This window comes from Oryctolagus cuniculus, chromosome 16 (genome assembly GCF_051225735.1).
Source record: "Oryctolagus cuniculus isolate XC-2025 breed Fujian yellow rabbit chromosome 16, ASM5122573v1, whole genome shotgun sequence".
Lineage (NCBI taxonomy): Eukaryota > Metazoa > Chordata > Mammalia > Lagomorpha > Leporidae > Oryctolagus > Oryctolagus cuniculus.
The window spans coordinates 39,916,951-39,933,585 of NC_142882.1; the positions used below are offsets into that span (position 1 = coordinate 39,916,951).

The 16,635-nt window shown below is 37.2% G+C and overlaps 1 protein-coding gene across 9 annotated transcripts in view; it reads left to right on the top strand.

Moving 5' to 3' along the window:
- Nucleotides 1–15,358, top strand: part of LOC100356149 (vomeronasal type-2 receptor 116-like) — a 34,912-nt gene extending 19,554 nt beyond the window's left edge. For 3 of the 9 annotated variants that reach the window (XM_089315130.1, XM_089315128.1, XM_089315131.1), the window contains 5 exons: nt 6,480–6,771; nt 8,154–8,960; nt 10,004–10,231; nt 11,428–11,551; nt 13,540–15,347. In XM_089315130.1, the coding sequence (XP_089171256.1) occupies nt 6,480–6,771; nt 8,154–8,960; nt 10,004–10,231; nt 11,428–11,551; nt 13,540–14,453 (2,365 nt within the window). In that variant the 3' untranslated portion in view covers nt 14,454–15,347. Of the gene's footprint in view, nt 1–6,479; nt 6,772–8,153; nt 8,961–10,003; nt 10,232–11,427; nt 11,552–13,539 lie in introns of all 9 variants that reach the window. The other 6 variants (XM_089315136.1, XM_089315135.1, XM_089315137.1 and 3 more) reach the window with 4 other exon arrangements.
- Nucleotides 15,359–16,635: the final 1,277 nt, after the last annotated feature.

Consider the following 16,635-nt stretch of genomic DNA (forward strand, 5'->3'; position numbering starts at 1 on the left):
ATCTAGGATTAGTGAATTTTGAGTCATATTTATATCCCTGGAATACCTCCTCCTTGATCTTCATGCATGGTATTTTAAGCAGTGTTAGATGCATTGCTGTCTGTATTCATCCAGAATATTGGCCTGTAGTTTTCAATTTGTGCTGTGTTTTTGTTTGATTTTGCTATCAGTAATATTGACTTCATTCAAATAGTTTTGCAGCCTCCTTTTTTTCAATCTGCTGGAATAGTTAGGAAAGTATTGTGTTGTATTATGAGAAACAATGGTAAAACTAATCTTCAAACAGTACTTTATACTTTGTGTGTGTGTGTGTGTGGTTGCAAACTATTGAAATCTTTACTCAGTATAGAGTTGATCTTCTGTATGTAAAGATAATTAAAAATGAATCTTGATGAAGAATGGGATGGGAGAGGGAGTAGGAGATGGGATGGATTGTGGTTGGGAGGGTGGTTATGGGGGGAAGAACTGCTATGATCCAAAAGTTGTACTTTTGAAATTTTTTCTTGTTAAATAAAAGTCTGCTAAGAAAAAAAGAAAACTATTGGCATTATTTTCTCTAAATTTTTTTGGAATTCAATTGTTCTGGACTTTTATTTTTTAGGATTTTTCATTACTTCTTCAGTCTTATACTTACCATTCAGTTATGTAGATTTTCTACATTTTCTTGATATAATCTTGATAGATTGTATGTAATCAGAATCATACTCAATTTTTATAGTTTTCTAGTTTGCTTCCTTATTGTGGTTTGTAGTAGTTCCTTATGATTCTCCCTGTTTCTGTGTTATCAGTTGTAATGATTCCTTTTCATCTCTAATTCCTTTTGAGTTTTCTTTTTTCTAACTAAGGGTTTGTCTATTTTATCCGTTTAAACAGAAGTTTTTTTTGAGTGGTGTCTAGTGCATGTGAAGATTTCTGAGAGTTTAATTGTGCCTTGTTAAATTTTTTCACATTTTATTCACTTTTTAAATTTTATTTAAGGCAGACAAATGGAATTTTTTACATATATACAGATTCAGGAATGTAGTGATACTTCCCACCTTACCCTACCTCCTGCCTACACTCCACCCTTCTTCCTCCTCCCTCTCCTATTCCCACTCTTAATTTTTAAAAGATCTATTTTCAGTTGATTTTATACTCATATTATTAACCTGACACTAAGTAGAGAGTTCAACAAATAGTAAGAAGAAAAAAGCACTGTTCCCTAACAGTAGGCATGTGGTTTTAAAAATCATCAAATCTCAAAATGTGAATTTCACTTCTATACATTATGTATTAGGTACTCTATTAGTTACCATAGATCAGGGATAACATGTGCTATTAGTCTTTTTTGGACTGGCTTAGTTCACTAAGTATAATGGCTTAGAGTCGCATATTGATTTCTGGTATATCACATTTTGACATATTTATATTTTTATTCATTTCAAATAATTCCTTTAAACTATATTTAATAAAGTTTTTGGTAGATTTAACTATTCTAAATATTTTTCAAATCCATGTCATATGTACATTATAAAACTTTATTAATATAAGGGGAACAGATTTTAAAATTCCATCGGTATAGTTCCAAGAAGACAACCATACTTTCCATACTCCCTGTACTTCCTCAACGCTCCCTTCTGTCTCTTCATGTTTTTGCAGAAACATAATTTTAATCCACTTTATATTCACAGGCTTAAATTGACACTGATCTAATATTCAACAAGAAAAAGGTAGAAAGACCACAGTTCCACAAGATTATGAACATGAGCTAAAAATGACAATCATATCACCAAGTGACCATTTCTTTCCCATGCTTGTTTGTATTCTGTATTAACTGCTACAAGTCAGAGAAAACATAGGATGCTTGTCTTTTTGAGACAGACTTATTTCAATAAGGATAAAGCTTTGCAGTTGCATCTATTTGTTGCAAACACACGATTTCATTCTCTATTATTGCCGAGATGTTTCCCATAGTGTATATATAACACATTTTCTTTATCCAGCCATCCGTTGATTGACATCTGGTTGATTCCATGTTGTAGCTATTGTGATTTGAGCTGCATTAAACATGGGAGTATAAATAACTCTTTTCTATGCTGATTTCATGCTCTTTGGGTAAATTCCCAGGAGTGGAATCACTGGATCATATGGTAGATTTATTTTCAGATATCTGAGGAATCTCCATACCATCTTCCCTAATGGTTGTACAAAGCTACATTCCCATCAATGGTGTATGTTTTGCCACCCATCCTCACCAGCATTTATTATTATTTTTTGAAGATTTATTTATTTATTGGAAAGTCAGAGTTGCACAGAGAAAGAAGAAGAGGCAGAGAGAGAGAGAGAGAGAGAGAGAGAGAGAGGTCTTCCATCCTCTGGGTCACTCCCCAAATGGCCACAATGGCTGGAGCTGATCCAATCTAAAGCCAGGAGCCAGGAGCTTCTTCTAGGTCTCCCACGTGGGTGCAGGAGCCCAAGCTCTTGGACCATCTTCTATTGCTTTTCCAGGCCATAGCAGAGAACTGGATGGGAATTGGAGCAGCTGGGACTTGAACCAGTACCCACATGGGATGTCAGCACTGCAGGTGGTGGCTTTACCTACTACACAGCAGCACCCTATTTTTTATTTTTGAATGATAGCTATTTTAACTGACATGAGATGAAACATCACTGTGGTTTTTATCTGCACTCTCCTGTGGCTAGCGACACTGAGCATTTTTCAGGTGTCTGTTTGTCACTTTAATTTCATCCTTCATGTCCTTTGCCCATTTTTTGACTTGATTGCTTTGTTGTTGATTTTCTTGAGCTATTTATAGAATCAGAATATTAGTACTTTATCAGTTTCACAGATTCTAATATTTTTTCCCATTCAGTCCATTGACTCTTTGTTGAGTGTTTCCTTTGTAATGCAGAAGTTCCTTAGTTTGATGTGATCCTGTTTATCTATTTTTGTTTTAATTGCTTGTGCTTCTGGTTTTTTTTCCAAGAACTCTTTGCCTATGTCAATGTCCTGCAGTTGCCTTGATGTTTTTCTCTAGTGACTTGATGGTATTGTAATATAGATTTAATTCATTGATCCATTTGGGGTTGATTTTTGTCTAAGGTAAAGGTCTTCTTTCATACTTCTGCAAATGTAAATCCAACTTTCCAAGCACCATTTGTTGAAGAAATTGTTTTTCTCTGGGTATTAATGTCAGCTCATTTATCAAACATTAGTTGGTTGTGCATTGTGTGGATCATTTCCAGGTTTTCTATTCTGTTCCATTGGTCTACATGTTTATTTTTCATGCCATTACCAAAGTGGTTTGATTATAGCTGTCATAGAGTATGTCTTGAAGTCTGGTATTATGATGCCTCCTACTTTGTTTATTGTGTAATATTGTGTTAGATACCTTGAGTGTCTTGTGTTTCCATATGAATTTAAGCATATTTTTTTAGACATGAGAAAAATGCCATGGGTGATTTGATTGGGATTACACTTCATCAATAAATCGCTTCTGGTAGTATGGACATTTCTCTTATATTAATTTTCCAATCCAAAAACATAGAAGATTTTTCCTTTTTCATGTGTCTTATTTCTTTAATGTTTATAATTTTCATTGTTGAAATCTTTCACTTCCTTGGTTAAATTTACTCAAGGTTAATTAAATTTTTGTAGCTATTGTGATAGGGAATGACCTTACAAGTTCGTACTCAGCCATGACATTGTCCGGGTATACAAAGACTATTGATTTTTATGTGTTTATTTTATATCCTGCAACTTCACTAAACTCTCTCATGAGTTGCAGTACTGTATTAGTGGAAATTTTTGGTTCCCCTATCTATAGAATCATGGCATCTGCAAACAGATGATAATTTGAGTTCATCTTTTCCAATTTGTATCTCTTTGATTACTTTTTCTTGCTAAATGACTCTGGCTAAGACTTCCATAGCTATCTTGCCTAGAAATGGTGAAGGTGGGCTTCCATTTCTGGTTCTGGTTCTTATCGGAAACGTGTGCAACTTTCCCTATTCCATCTGTGTTCATCCAGAATCTGATGCTGGCTGTGGGCTTGTTGTGTATTGCCTTAATTATGTTGAGGAATGTTCCTTCTACACCCAATTTGCTTTAGGTTTTTATCATGAAAGAATGTTGTATTTTTATCAGTTGCTTTCTCTGCATTTATTGAGGTAACCATATGGTTTTTATTCTCCAATTTGTTAATGTGATGTTTCACACTGATTTGTGTGTGTTGAACCATCCCTGCAAGCCAGGAATACATCCACTTGGTCCAGGTGAATGATCTGATGTATTATTGGATTTGATTACTTCGTATTTTGTTGAGGATTTTGCATCTACCTTCTTCAATGATACCGAGCTATTGTTTCCTTTGTTGTACCATTTTCTGGTTTGGGAATTAAGGTGATACTGGCCTCCTAGAATCAGTTTGGGAGAATTTCCTCCCTTTCAGTTTAGAATAATTAGTGAAGAATTGAAATTATTTATTCTTAAAAGTCTGATATAATTCAGCAGTGAGGCCATCCAGTCCTGGGCTTTTCTTTGTCCGGATGGTATTTACTACTGAATCAATCCCTGTCTTAGTTATTGTTCTGTTTAGGTTTTTCTAAGTTTCATGATTCAGTTTTTCTAGATTTTATCTGTCCACATATCTTTCCATTTCTTCTGGATTTTCCAATTTGTTATCATATAGCCATTTATAATAATTTTTGGTGATTCTTATTTCTGTGGTATCTTTTATTGATGTAAAGAGAATAGATTTCATGTATTTCATAGATACAATTCTAAGAATATAATCATACTTGCCTCTCTTCCTCCTTCCCTCTTTTACTTCCCTTCCTTCCTTCGTTTTTTTAAAAATTTTGATCTTGAAACTGCAAAGACCCCTTCCAAAGTCTTCCACATGCTGAATATATTTCATTAATTTATTTTTGTTTATTATAACTCTGATAAATGATGTTTTCTTTTTAAAAAAAAGATTTGTGCATTTATTTGAATGTCAGAATTACACAGAGAGGGGAGAGGCAGAGAGAGTATGGTCTTCCATCCAATGGTTCACTCCCCAGTTGGCTGCAATGGGAGATGTGCAGATCTGAAGCCAGGAGCCAGGAGCTTTTCCACGTCCCCCCACATGGGTCAGGGGCCCAAAGAGTTGGGCCATCTCTACTGCTTTCCCAGGTCATAGCAGAGAGCTGGATCAGAAATGGAATAGCCAGGTCTCAAACCGGTGCCCATATGGGATGCCGGTGCTTCAGGCAGGGTATTAACCTGTGGTGCCATAGTGCCGGCCCCATCCTTTAATTTTTGCAAAACACCCACAGGAATATAAACGATGGCTAAAAACAATTATCAAATCATAAGTTGCCTGTTTCGTCCTTAAACATTTTTGCATTCTATAGTATCTATCACATATCAGAGAAAACATAAGAAATTCATCTTTTTTGGGAACAAGTCCTCTTATGAACTAAAACCTTTTTAATTCATATGTTTAAGAACAGCTCAGCTCCAGCTGTTGTGGCCATTTGGGGAGGGAACCAGAGGATGGAAGACTTTTCTCTCTGTCTTACCCTCTTTCTATCTGTAACTCTACCTCTCAAATAAATCTTTTTAAAAATAAAAGTGAAAGATGTTGAAAAAACACAATATCTAGAACAATTTCAAGGATAGAAAACCAAAAGTATGCATAGATATGGCATGTGTTGTTTTGGACTCATAATATGTGATAGCTCTTCTTAAATTCCAAGAACTTACACTTTTCATATAGCTATTGAGAAAAATGCGGAAACCTTCAGGTGTGAACTGTGAAATGATAAAGAAAATTCAGTATAGAGAAAACAGACAAATGAAAATGTACTGTAAGTCATAATTTCTCTGACAATAAATTTGAAGTCCTGAATCAAATATTGATTTTCAAGGAAATATAATTCAGAAAAGCTGCTTTTATAGTAGTTGATATATTTTCATAAAATTTACAGAAAGGAAGCATGAATAAATTGCTCAGATGAATATGGTTAGAAGAGATAATGCTCCCAAATGTTTAAATAACTGGCATGTCAGGTGTTATTTAAATGATTCAAGAACTCACAGAACTTTCTTCCTCCTAGGGACGGTGGGGTGGAAGGTATCACTATGTTCCTAAATTTGTATATATGAAACACACTAAACTTGTATGACTTAAATTAAAAAAAAAAAACTAACAGTAAACAAAGAATGCTTGCATTTGTCTTCTGTCTCCAAGTAGAAATGAGATCCCATATTGGGATAAATCAGAACTCTCCTAAAAGAAGAGTGTGTGCACTGACAGTTTGTTTCACAGGAGTCATAGGGCCATTTCAAGCTCTTCCACAGACCCAGTAACATAAACCGCACCAGCTCCAGGAGCCAAGGCTGGAAATCGCTGAATGGCAACCTGACTATGATCACTGGTGCTTTAGGGCTTAGTTGAGAATTTGCCTTAGCTGCATTATCTGACCCTTCTCTGCAATGCTGCCCCTCTCTTTAGGTGGTTGTGGAAGAACTACCAATATGTGCTGGCCTTTCACTTTGCCATCCAGGAGGTCAATAAGGACACCCACTTACTCCCCAATCTGTCGTTGGGTTTCCAGTTCTACAATGCGATTCCTAGTGACCAGTTCACCTTGTGGAACACCCTGTATTGGCTTTCAGGAAAGAATGAAATGATCCCTAACTACACCTGCCAGACACAGGAAAAATTAGTTGCAGTTATTGCAGGGACCACATCAGCATTTTCTGCTGAAATTGGAACACTTTTGGAACTCTACGGAACCCCACAGGTAAATGACTTTTTAATTCTGGAGAGAAATATTTGAATCTTTCCCTCCACCATTCTCTCCCTCTGGTGAAAGTGTAATGTGGAAACCAGATATACATAACTCATATTTTATGAGAAATGTCCAAGAATATCCAGAGTTGTGAGATTATTAACAGAGGGAAGTAAAAGTAAGGAAAGGAGTAGTGGATATGGACAAGTGGATATTAGACAATAATCCACCCAGATTATTGTGTAATGCCAATGTGTCCAGCCCCCACCTGCTGGAAATATTGATTCCAGAGTGCTGGTGGATCTGTACCTCAAAAGAAACATCCACATCACAGAGTAGTGTCCTATCCTTGGACAGGACCATTTCAGGTTTCATCCAAGTGCAAAAGACTCATAGATGTGGGGACAAAAAGACATGACCATCTAATTTCGCTTAAGGACAACACTGAGGGACCTTCCTCCCCACAGATCACTAAGTGGTATTTGAGGCTCAGTTACAGTTGTACTGGTGTTCACGCTAACCTATTAGACTCCCTCTAACCTACCCTACTATACTTACATCCACCCCCACAGAGTTTTTCACAGGGTCACAGCGAGCTTTCCATTCCCAATTCCTGATATCACAGATTTTTTTTAAAAATTTGAGATGCAGAGAAACAGAGGCAGACAGTCAGAGATCTTCCAATAGCTGATTTACTCACCAAATATCCACCATGGTGCTGGGCCTGGCTGTCCAGGGCAGAACCTGGAATCTAGGAAACCAATCCAAGATTCCCATATGGGTGTAAGGATCCCAATTAATCAAGCCATCACTACTGCCTCCCAAGTTTTGTATTACTGCCAAACACAGAGCACAGTAGCATAAGAGAATTCAGAACTAGAAAACTATTTTACCAAATATCAGAGAGCAAGTAGGTTCTTCGTGACAATTTATGAAATGGTGGAAAACTAAGCTAACTCTAATGTAATAACAGATGAACACACTGAAGATTTATTCTGTACACACTTTGCATCCCATGCTAGCTGCTGAAAGAGTGGGCTCTGCTCCATACAAGGTCAGGATGACGAAGAGACCACTATCTTGGTGAAACTGCATCCAAAGTTCATGTCTTATTCAGTTCCCACTGCATGACATGAATAATACACAGGAATCTTCCACATTTCTTATGTTATGAATGGGTAATCCATTTATTGTAAAAGCAGTTGACATTGGAAACCTGGTCTTTCTGTGCACAGAATTCTAAAGCTCAGTTATCTCTACAGCAATCTGTCTCTGTACCCCAGAGGATTCCTCCCGCAGGCCTCTTTTTAATGGAATATCTTACACCCTCTGCAGCAGAAATAACTGCACATGCCACTGAAATGATAGTTACGGTATTTTGTTTTTGCTTTCAGCTGTCATATGGCCCTTTTGATCCCATGCTAAATGACAAAGACCAGTTTCCATCCCTGTATCAGATGGCTACAAGTGATGGTTTCCTAGCCCATGGAATGATCTCCTTGTTGCTGCATTTTGGCTGGACATGGATAGCACTCTTTGTATCTGATGACATGAAAGGAGAGTGGTTCCTTCGCGATATCAAAGCAGAGATGGTCAAGAAAGGTCTCTGTGTGGCCTTTGAAGTGAAGCTTCCTGCCACTAAGAGAATGTTTGCTTCAACCGATATCACTTTCATGACTAGGCTCAGTGTTTCATCTGCAAATGTGCATATACTCTATGGTGATGTAAGGAGCCTCATCCATGTGGACATTGTAGGACAATTCTTTTTAACCACAGGGAAGGTGTGGGTCATGGCAGCAAAGTGGGATATTGTTGTGTATGAGACATACCACATGCTGCACTCTTTGCATGGAGGCTTCTCATTTTCTCCCCACAGAGGGGAAATCCCTGGCCTCAAACATTTCTTAAAGACAGTGAACCCTTCCAAATACCCAGAAGACTTTTACTTCAGTAAATTGTGGCTTCACATTTTCAACTGCTTACCTGATGGCTCCTTTTGTGGAAAAATTGGGTTGTGCCCACCAAATGCTTCCTTTGAATTTTTCCCTGGAAACATTGATATGATGACCATATCTGACTCCAGTTATTTTATCTACAATGCCGTGTATGCCCTGGCCCATGTGCTACATAAGATGCTTTTGGAGAAAGTAGACATACTGTCTTCAGGAGATTCATCCCAGCCTATGCTTCTCCCCTGGCAGGTAAGCATACTCTCAGAAGAGAGCATGCATTCAGCACTGATGTCATCCAGAAGTGTCTTATTGAGGGGCATCATCCTGATTGTTTTTTTATGTCAACATCATTAGACACAGTAGAGTAAAAAATGTGCTTGTAATAACTGTAATTATTATTTGTATCTGAATAATTCTATCACAGAGGATTATGAATTCAAATTCTGTAACTAGAAATGTTATCAGAATATTTTCCAGAATAGGATGATATGCTATAAAATTCTCTAATCTCACTTGTGACAAAGCATAGGAAGAAAAAATTCGGTCAAAATGGTTCTTTTCTTTAGAATGTGTGCAAAACCCATAAATATTCCCTGTGGATTGTATGAAACAACATCTAGTTAGTGTATATTCATATATATGATTTATAATATCATATATTATTTATTCATACACACATATGCTCATATATAGAGAGGTAATGACGTATTCCTTCTGTGAGTAAATTTTTGGGGAAAAGCAGAAATAGGTTCTAGATAATATCCTAAATTGACATTGGGAAATCAAGCGATGATGATTCTTAGAAAACCTGAAACAGTCAGGGATAAAGGACTGTGGTCCCTTTGTTAAACACTGAGAATTAAAACTAAACACAAGGTGTGCTCCTGGATTACAGGTTGATTTGTTATCCACATACAGAGTCATTCTCATGATCCATATATGGAGTCCATTTAGGAACTCCTGCTTGCATGCAGAAGGGAAAAAGAAATTCATCAAATTTGTTGAATAAGTCAAATGAATTTAATGTCTACAGAAAGAAAATAAAAATATGTAAAAGTTAGCATCATAAAGTTTACCTCTCCACCTAATTTCTATGTGTACTTATAATAATAATAATATTTGAGAGTGCCTTGGCGCAGTAGATTAATAATTTGCTTGCAGCTCCAGCATCCCACCTTTGAAAAAAAATAAAATTGAAAACAGGCAGAAAGAAAAATGGTTGCTTAGTACGTACTCACTCTCTACTTCTCATTTGAATTCCTTCCATCTTTCCAATTCTGGATATCTTCCAGCTTCATCCACCTTTAAGGAAAATCCAGTTCACTAACAATGCTGGCGATGACATATCCTTCCATGAAACAAGAGACCATATGGCACATTATGATATCCAGAATATTGGGAATTTTCCTGTTGGTCTTCAGTTGTTGATTAAAATTGGAGAGTTTTCCTCCAAGAGTCCCCATGACCAAGCCTTGGTCATCAGCAAAGAGATGATAGAATGGCCTATTGCATTCAAAGAGGTAAGGTTTCCTGTCCTTGTTGGACACATGCTAGAGGATCTGAGTAAACTCCTGAGACAACATTAAGGGTGAAAACTTCAATGGTTCAATTCTCATTTTTCATCTTGGCTTAAAAATTTACGGTATAACTTACACATATTCAGAGCTGATGTGTATAGGAAGTGAAATTTTCTATAACATACTGGTTTCAGTTTGGGCATAGTTATTCACATAATAGTTGAAGAAATAGAATAAACAAAGTGATAAATAGAAAGAGATATCAAAGTAGAGACCTATTGGTACTAAATATGCTCTGCTTATGTTCTGAATTCCTTAACCATATGATAAGGGTTCATTATGTTTTGATGCACTATGAATACAAGTGAATGATAGATTGATATTGTTTTCCTCTTTGTAGATAGTATTCAAGTTCAGTTGTCATTGTGCATGCCATTCATTCTTCAGTCCTTGCTGTACATAAATCTCATGCTTTGCATCTCAAATAAGTTGTCATTCTGGAGTCTATGCACTCCTCCATACATACATCTCAAAGCTTTGAACGTAATTTCCATCATCTTTCCACCACTGGATTATTCCAGGCAATATTTTGTGTGATTTATGAAATATCATGCTTTGTATCTCAAATAAGTTGCCAGTTGCTGGAGTCAATGCTCTCCTGAAGCCGAGAAACCCAATTACGGATGAAATATGATCCACGGTTTACAACATATTCTCATCATCTTTTGGCATTTATTGTTGAATTAATCAGAAATGTTACTAGTTGTCATGTTTTTGGTTCTTTTTATCTGGTGTATAAAATCTTCTACCCAAACATACATGAGAACACGATGAAACTACACTCAGACTTCTTGGTTTTCCTATTGGTTTTCCAAGTAGAAACCTGCATTAGAAAGATTTTGAATGAAATATTTCAATAAAATGGACAAATACTCAGAATATACATGTTGATATTAAAACTTATATACTTTCATACTATTTGAAAAAAGTTGATAAAGCAGGAAGCATGGTCAGGTAAACTCTGTTACATGTCGAAGTAGTATCAGTATAATATGTATTGTGAGTAGACATAGTAGTGGCCTGAAATTATGTGAAATTGACTATCAATTTTTCTTTTGTGAGGGAAGAAACATTGACATTCTCTGCAAGTAACTGATGGCGTGCAAAATCATGACCAATGCTTCCTCTTTTCCCCTCAGACACCCCAATCTGTGTGTAGCCAGAGCTGTGGCCCAGGATTCATGAAAATACCACAGGAAGGAAAACCTGTCTGCTGCTATACTTGTACTTTCTGTCCGGAGAGATACATTTCCAATCAGACAGGTAAAAATATATATAACTTCCCCATGAAAACTGCACTGACTTAAGTATCAACAAAAAGGAAACCAATGATATTTGCAATGGGATACATCATTGTCTCAAAGCATGCTTTCACGCATCCCAGAGTTATTTTATTTAATTTCATCCAGAGTTTTTAAACAGAGTTATTGTTTATTTTTAACATTTTTCATTAAGTCAGGTAAACAAATTTCATGTATTTCATATATACAGACCCAGGAACATAGTGATAGTTCCCACCCTACCCTCCCTCCTCCTTCCTTTCTCATTCTTTCTTTCAGTTTTTACAATGACACACTCTCAGTCCATTTTATCATCACATGATCAACCCTCAACTAAGTGAGGAATTCAACGAAATGCAAGGAAAAAAAACACTGTCAGTTTTATGAACAAGAATTCTACCCCATTACATGCAAGTATTTTGTGACAGTGCTCATCCGATTCACCTCAACTTTGGGGTTGATGCTAGCTGACAACTCCCTTTACTATCCAGTGGGGAAGCAGCCCCAATCTTAGATCTTCTGTTGGACCATATAACGGTTGAATCTTAATGTGAGATGTGTAATCACCAAGGTTATCTATGTGTGCCTAGAAGGCATGAAATCGATACTTTTTAAAGCACAAGAGCTAGTGCACTCAAACTGTTAGGAAATCTTTTCTTTCTTTCTGTACTGTGTACTTCTTACTATGCATGCTATCAGATAAACATAATTAATACCATAGCATTGTCCTTTTGATGGAAATAATTAGTAAGGGAAAGCAATAAGATGAAATATGAAAACACAACATTCTACTAAAAGACAGTTTGAAACCTCTCTCTAAGCTACTTTTAAGCTTTTCCATAAGATAAACATGTAATAAATTACCTATCAAAATCTAATGATTGAAAAATGTAGAAATGTACTAGGCCTAATGAAAAATATTTCCATTGTTCAAAATATAGGGAATGGATCTTATAATATTTTGTATTATTCAGAAAAGAATGTTCAGTTCCCATTATCTTAGCATAGAAAATATTTGGTGTATCCCTTCAGAGAGGAAAGAGGGGTTTTTCAGGTATGAAGATAACCACAAGTTCCTGACGTCCAGTATTATCATGTGAGTATCACCTATAAAAAACTGAACATGACCATTATGCCAAAAGTAGGTAAACTAACAATAACATCCATATTTAATGATATGTACCTGAAAGAGAGGTATACCATTAACTGAGCTGTTTTCTGTGACGTCTTTCATGCTGTAGCAGCAGAAGGGGATGTTTCCAGAGAAGCAGCATGGTCAGCAGACCTCATTCTTCCAGATCTATCACCTTCTGCAAAGGGATAACAAGTTGTGTTTTCAGGGATAAATGAGTGGGGAAAATGAAAAATTGCAACTTTTCCTGTAATAAATTGATAAAATACCATTTATTCCAAAGATTATTACATAAAAGTAACAGAAATGCCTTCAAATTCCAATTCAAATGTTTTCTACTCAATCATAGTATCTCACCATTTATATGGAAAAGTGACTAGAGGACTCACAGAGAGGCAAAAATATGAAATTACGAAAGACTCGTTCTACCACATATCAGTAGTATACAAAGAGGGAATGCTAGAAATTAGAGTAATGATTGGTGTAAGGATATCGTGTAAGCTTTAGCTCATTTACTTCTCCAATTATTCTAAATCAAGGCAATACTAGGCTTCTCATAAGAAAGGGAACTATAGAGGGTAAAATTGGGAGAATCCATGTTCTTGGAGACAAAACTGAACCATAAAGAGGAGTCAACCTAGCACCCCAACTGCTGAAGATTCTCATTAGTGATATTGTTGTTTGCATCTGAAGAGGATCACTCTCCTTGGGTAAGGAATGAATTAACAGGGTATTACATAAGAAGCAGTCTGTATTGAGGATGACATTGCAAAGATATTTTCCTCAACAGAGAAAAAAGGAAGAATTTGTGTAATGGATACATTGAATCTTTTCCACAGATGCAGACCAGTGTATCCAGTGTGCAGAGCATGAGTACCCAAACAGTGAGAGAAATCGCTGCCTCTCCAAGCTGGTGACCTTCTTAGCCTTCGAGGATTCCCTGGGGATGGCTCTGACCTGCATGGCTCTGTGCTGCTCTGTCATCACAGCTGCAGTTTTGGGTGTCTTTGTGAAGCATCGACACACTCCGATAGTCAAGGCCAATAATCGGTCTTTCAGCTACATCTTGCTCATCTCCCTCCTCCTGTGCTTTCTCTGTTCCTTACTCTTCATTGGCCGTCCCCAAACAGCCACCTGTATCCTCCAGCAAATAATGTTTGGCCTTGTGTTCACAGTGGCTGTTTCCACGGTGCTGGCCAAGACCATCACTGTGATTCTGGCCTTCAAGGTTACGAAACCTGGAAGAACCACGAGGCAATTGCTGATATCAAGCGTTTCTAACTCTGTCATTCCCATCTGCTCCCTGATCCAGCTGATTTTTTGTGGTATTTGGTTGGGAACCTCTCCTCCCTTTATTGATAGAGATGCTCACGCTGAGCATGGCCACATCATCATTGTGTGCAACAAGGGCTCAGTCACTGCCTTCTATTGTGTCCTGGGATACCTGGGCTTCTTGGCGCTGGCGAGCTTCACTGTGGCTTTCCTAGCCAGGAATCTGCCTGACACATTCAACGAAGCAAAGTTCCTGACGTTCAGCATGGTGGTATTCTGCAGTGTCTGGGTCACCTTCCTCCCTGTCTATCACAGCACCAAAGGGAAGATCATGGTAGCAGTGGAGGTCTTCTCCATCTTGGCCTCCAGTGCAGGGCTCCTAGGTTGCATCTTTGCTCCCAAGTGCTATATTATTCTCATAAGACCTGAGAGGAACTCTTTGAAAGATTTTAACAACAGGAAATGCTCTAAGGGATCGTGAAATTTTCCTCATGAGTATTTGTCACATTTTTAGAGTCTGTAGCCACAACCTCGGATTGAAGTAGCATTCCATATTATAAAGGAACTAAAGTTAATTTATCATTTAGACTGGATTTCTGTCTGTGTCTGTGTCTCTCTATTAATCTCTCTCTACCTACCCCATCACTGTTTCTCAAAGTAAGGAATGAAAGTTCTAAATGAAATAAAATAGAGGGGCTGGCACTGTTGCACAGCAGGTTAAATCCCCAGGCTGCAGTGCCAACATCCCATATGGGCACCGGTTCAAGTCCCGACTGTTCTGATTCTGATCCAACTTCAGTAGAAGATGGCCCAACTGCTTGGGCCCCTGCTCGTGTGTAGGAGATATGGAAGAAGCTCCTGGCTCCTGGCTTTAGATCAGCTCAACAGTTGCCATTGCATTCATTTGGAAGACCTCTCTCTCTGGCTCTACCTCTCTCTGTACCACTGTGTTTCCTGTAAATAAAATCAATTAAAAAAAATAAAATAGAGTCACTGCAAAAACAACCTCAGATCATCATCAAGGTTTCAGGCAATAATTTCATTTTATACTAAAGCATTATCAATGAAGTGGATACTGAATTAATTTTGACTTTCTTACCAGTTTATATACAACAGAAGTTTCTATATGTGGTAAGATATTGAAGATAACTATGCGTTATGCTGTGGTTCTTTTGGCTCATTTATTAGAGTTGATTGTTTCATTGTTGGCATCATAATTTAAGTGGTTTAGTGATTTTTCTTTCCTGAATACAAGATTTAAGTGTCTATTAAATGTATCTCTTTGCGGATATTGTCTTGTCTGCAGTCACTCTTATAAGATTTATTGTTTTGAAATGGTTTCTCTATCACATATACATACCGTTCTAATGCATATGAAGTTCTGATTCTATAAAGTTGTATTTTATAAATTGATTGCTTTTTCTTTTTTCTTTTGCTTATAATTATAATTTCACATAGGAGAGATATTTTTATGTACATTACATTCCAATAGCCAATAAGAACCATTTTTCAACAAACAGTCGGTGGCATTTAAAATTAGCACATTCTCATTGCATAAAATATGTTCACAAATTTGTGAAATCATCATCTCTATGTAGGTCCAAAATCTATCGCCACCCCCAAATCAAACTTCTGCAATATGCAGGCACTTGCAAGTCCCTAAGGCCACATGCAAATATCGATCTCCTTCGGTTTCTATGGATTTACCATTTCTAGACAGTTTTTATCATTGAAAGTAGACAATATGTGACCTGGGATGTCTGATTTCTTTCACATTGCATTTTGTTTTGTATTCATCCTCATTATAGCAAGTTTTCTTCTTTCTTTTTGTAACTGTACAGCAGTGAATCTTACGGATTTACCACATTCAATTTATCTAGCCATCCTGAGATGGACATTGAGGTTGTTTTCATCATTTGACTATTGTAAACAAGTTACTCTGAACATTAACATACGGATATGTATTAGGTTGACATCTTCAGATATTTGAGGTGTGCAAGGATACTTCAAATTGTCCTAGGGCAATGCAATGAATTTATGAATTTATTGTGATGAATTTTTAAAAATTATTTTATTTCTTCATGGGCAGGGAAAGGAATACATATCCTTCCTGTATATCAAGGAGAGGCCTAGGTCATGTCATGTCTGAGCATACCCACACAACACTTACTAAGCCCTTATCCTTGGTGACGTCATTCTATAGCAGCTTACGTTTTACTTCCCCCATCTTTTCTCAGAACTCCGGGTCTATCAGAAAGCAAATCTTCTCTAACATCTCACTTCAAACTTTGTTTGAAGAAAACACCTGGTGCCTGGATTGTATAGGCCCACAGATGGCCTTTAATATCCATGACTAAAGACATTGAGGTGACATGGAGCTGGATACTCATGAACTGGAGGAGCAAAATCACCTTTAGCTGGGGTACAGTCATCCATGCACCCATCTTTGGATTCAGAGACAAAACACCTGCAGTGCAAATGCAGGGCCTGTTGTCAAGAGGCAAAGGCACAGCTTGCTCTCTCTCCTAGTTCTCTACACTTTGTTTCCCCGTGGCCCTCAGAAAACATCTAGATTTACTCTGTCAAAGTTCTCCAAGGAAGTTTTGTAAATCCCACATTCTTCAACACCCACATTAGTCCTTTTGTTCCCGAACCTACTGAAA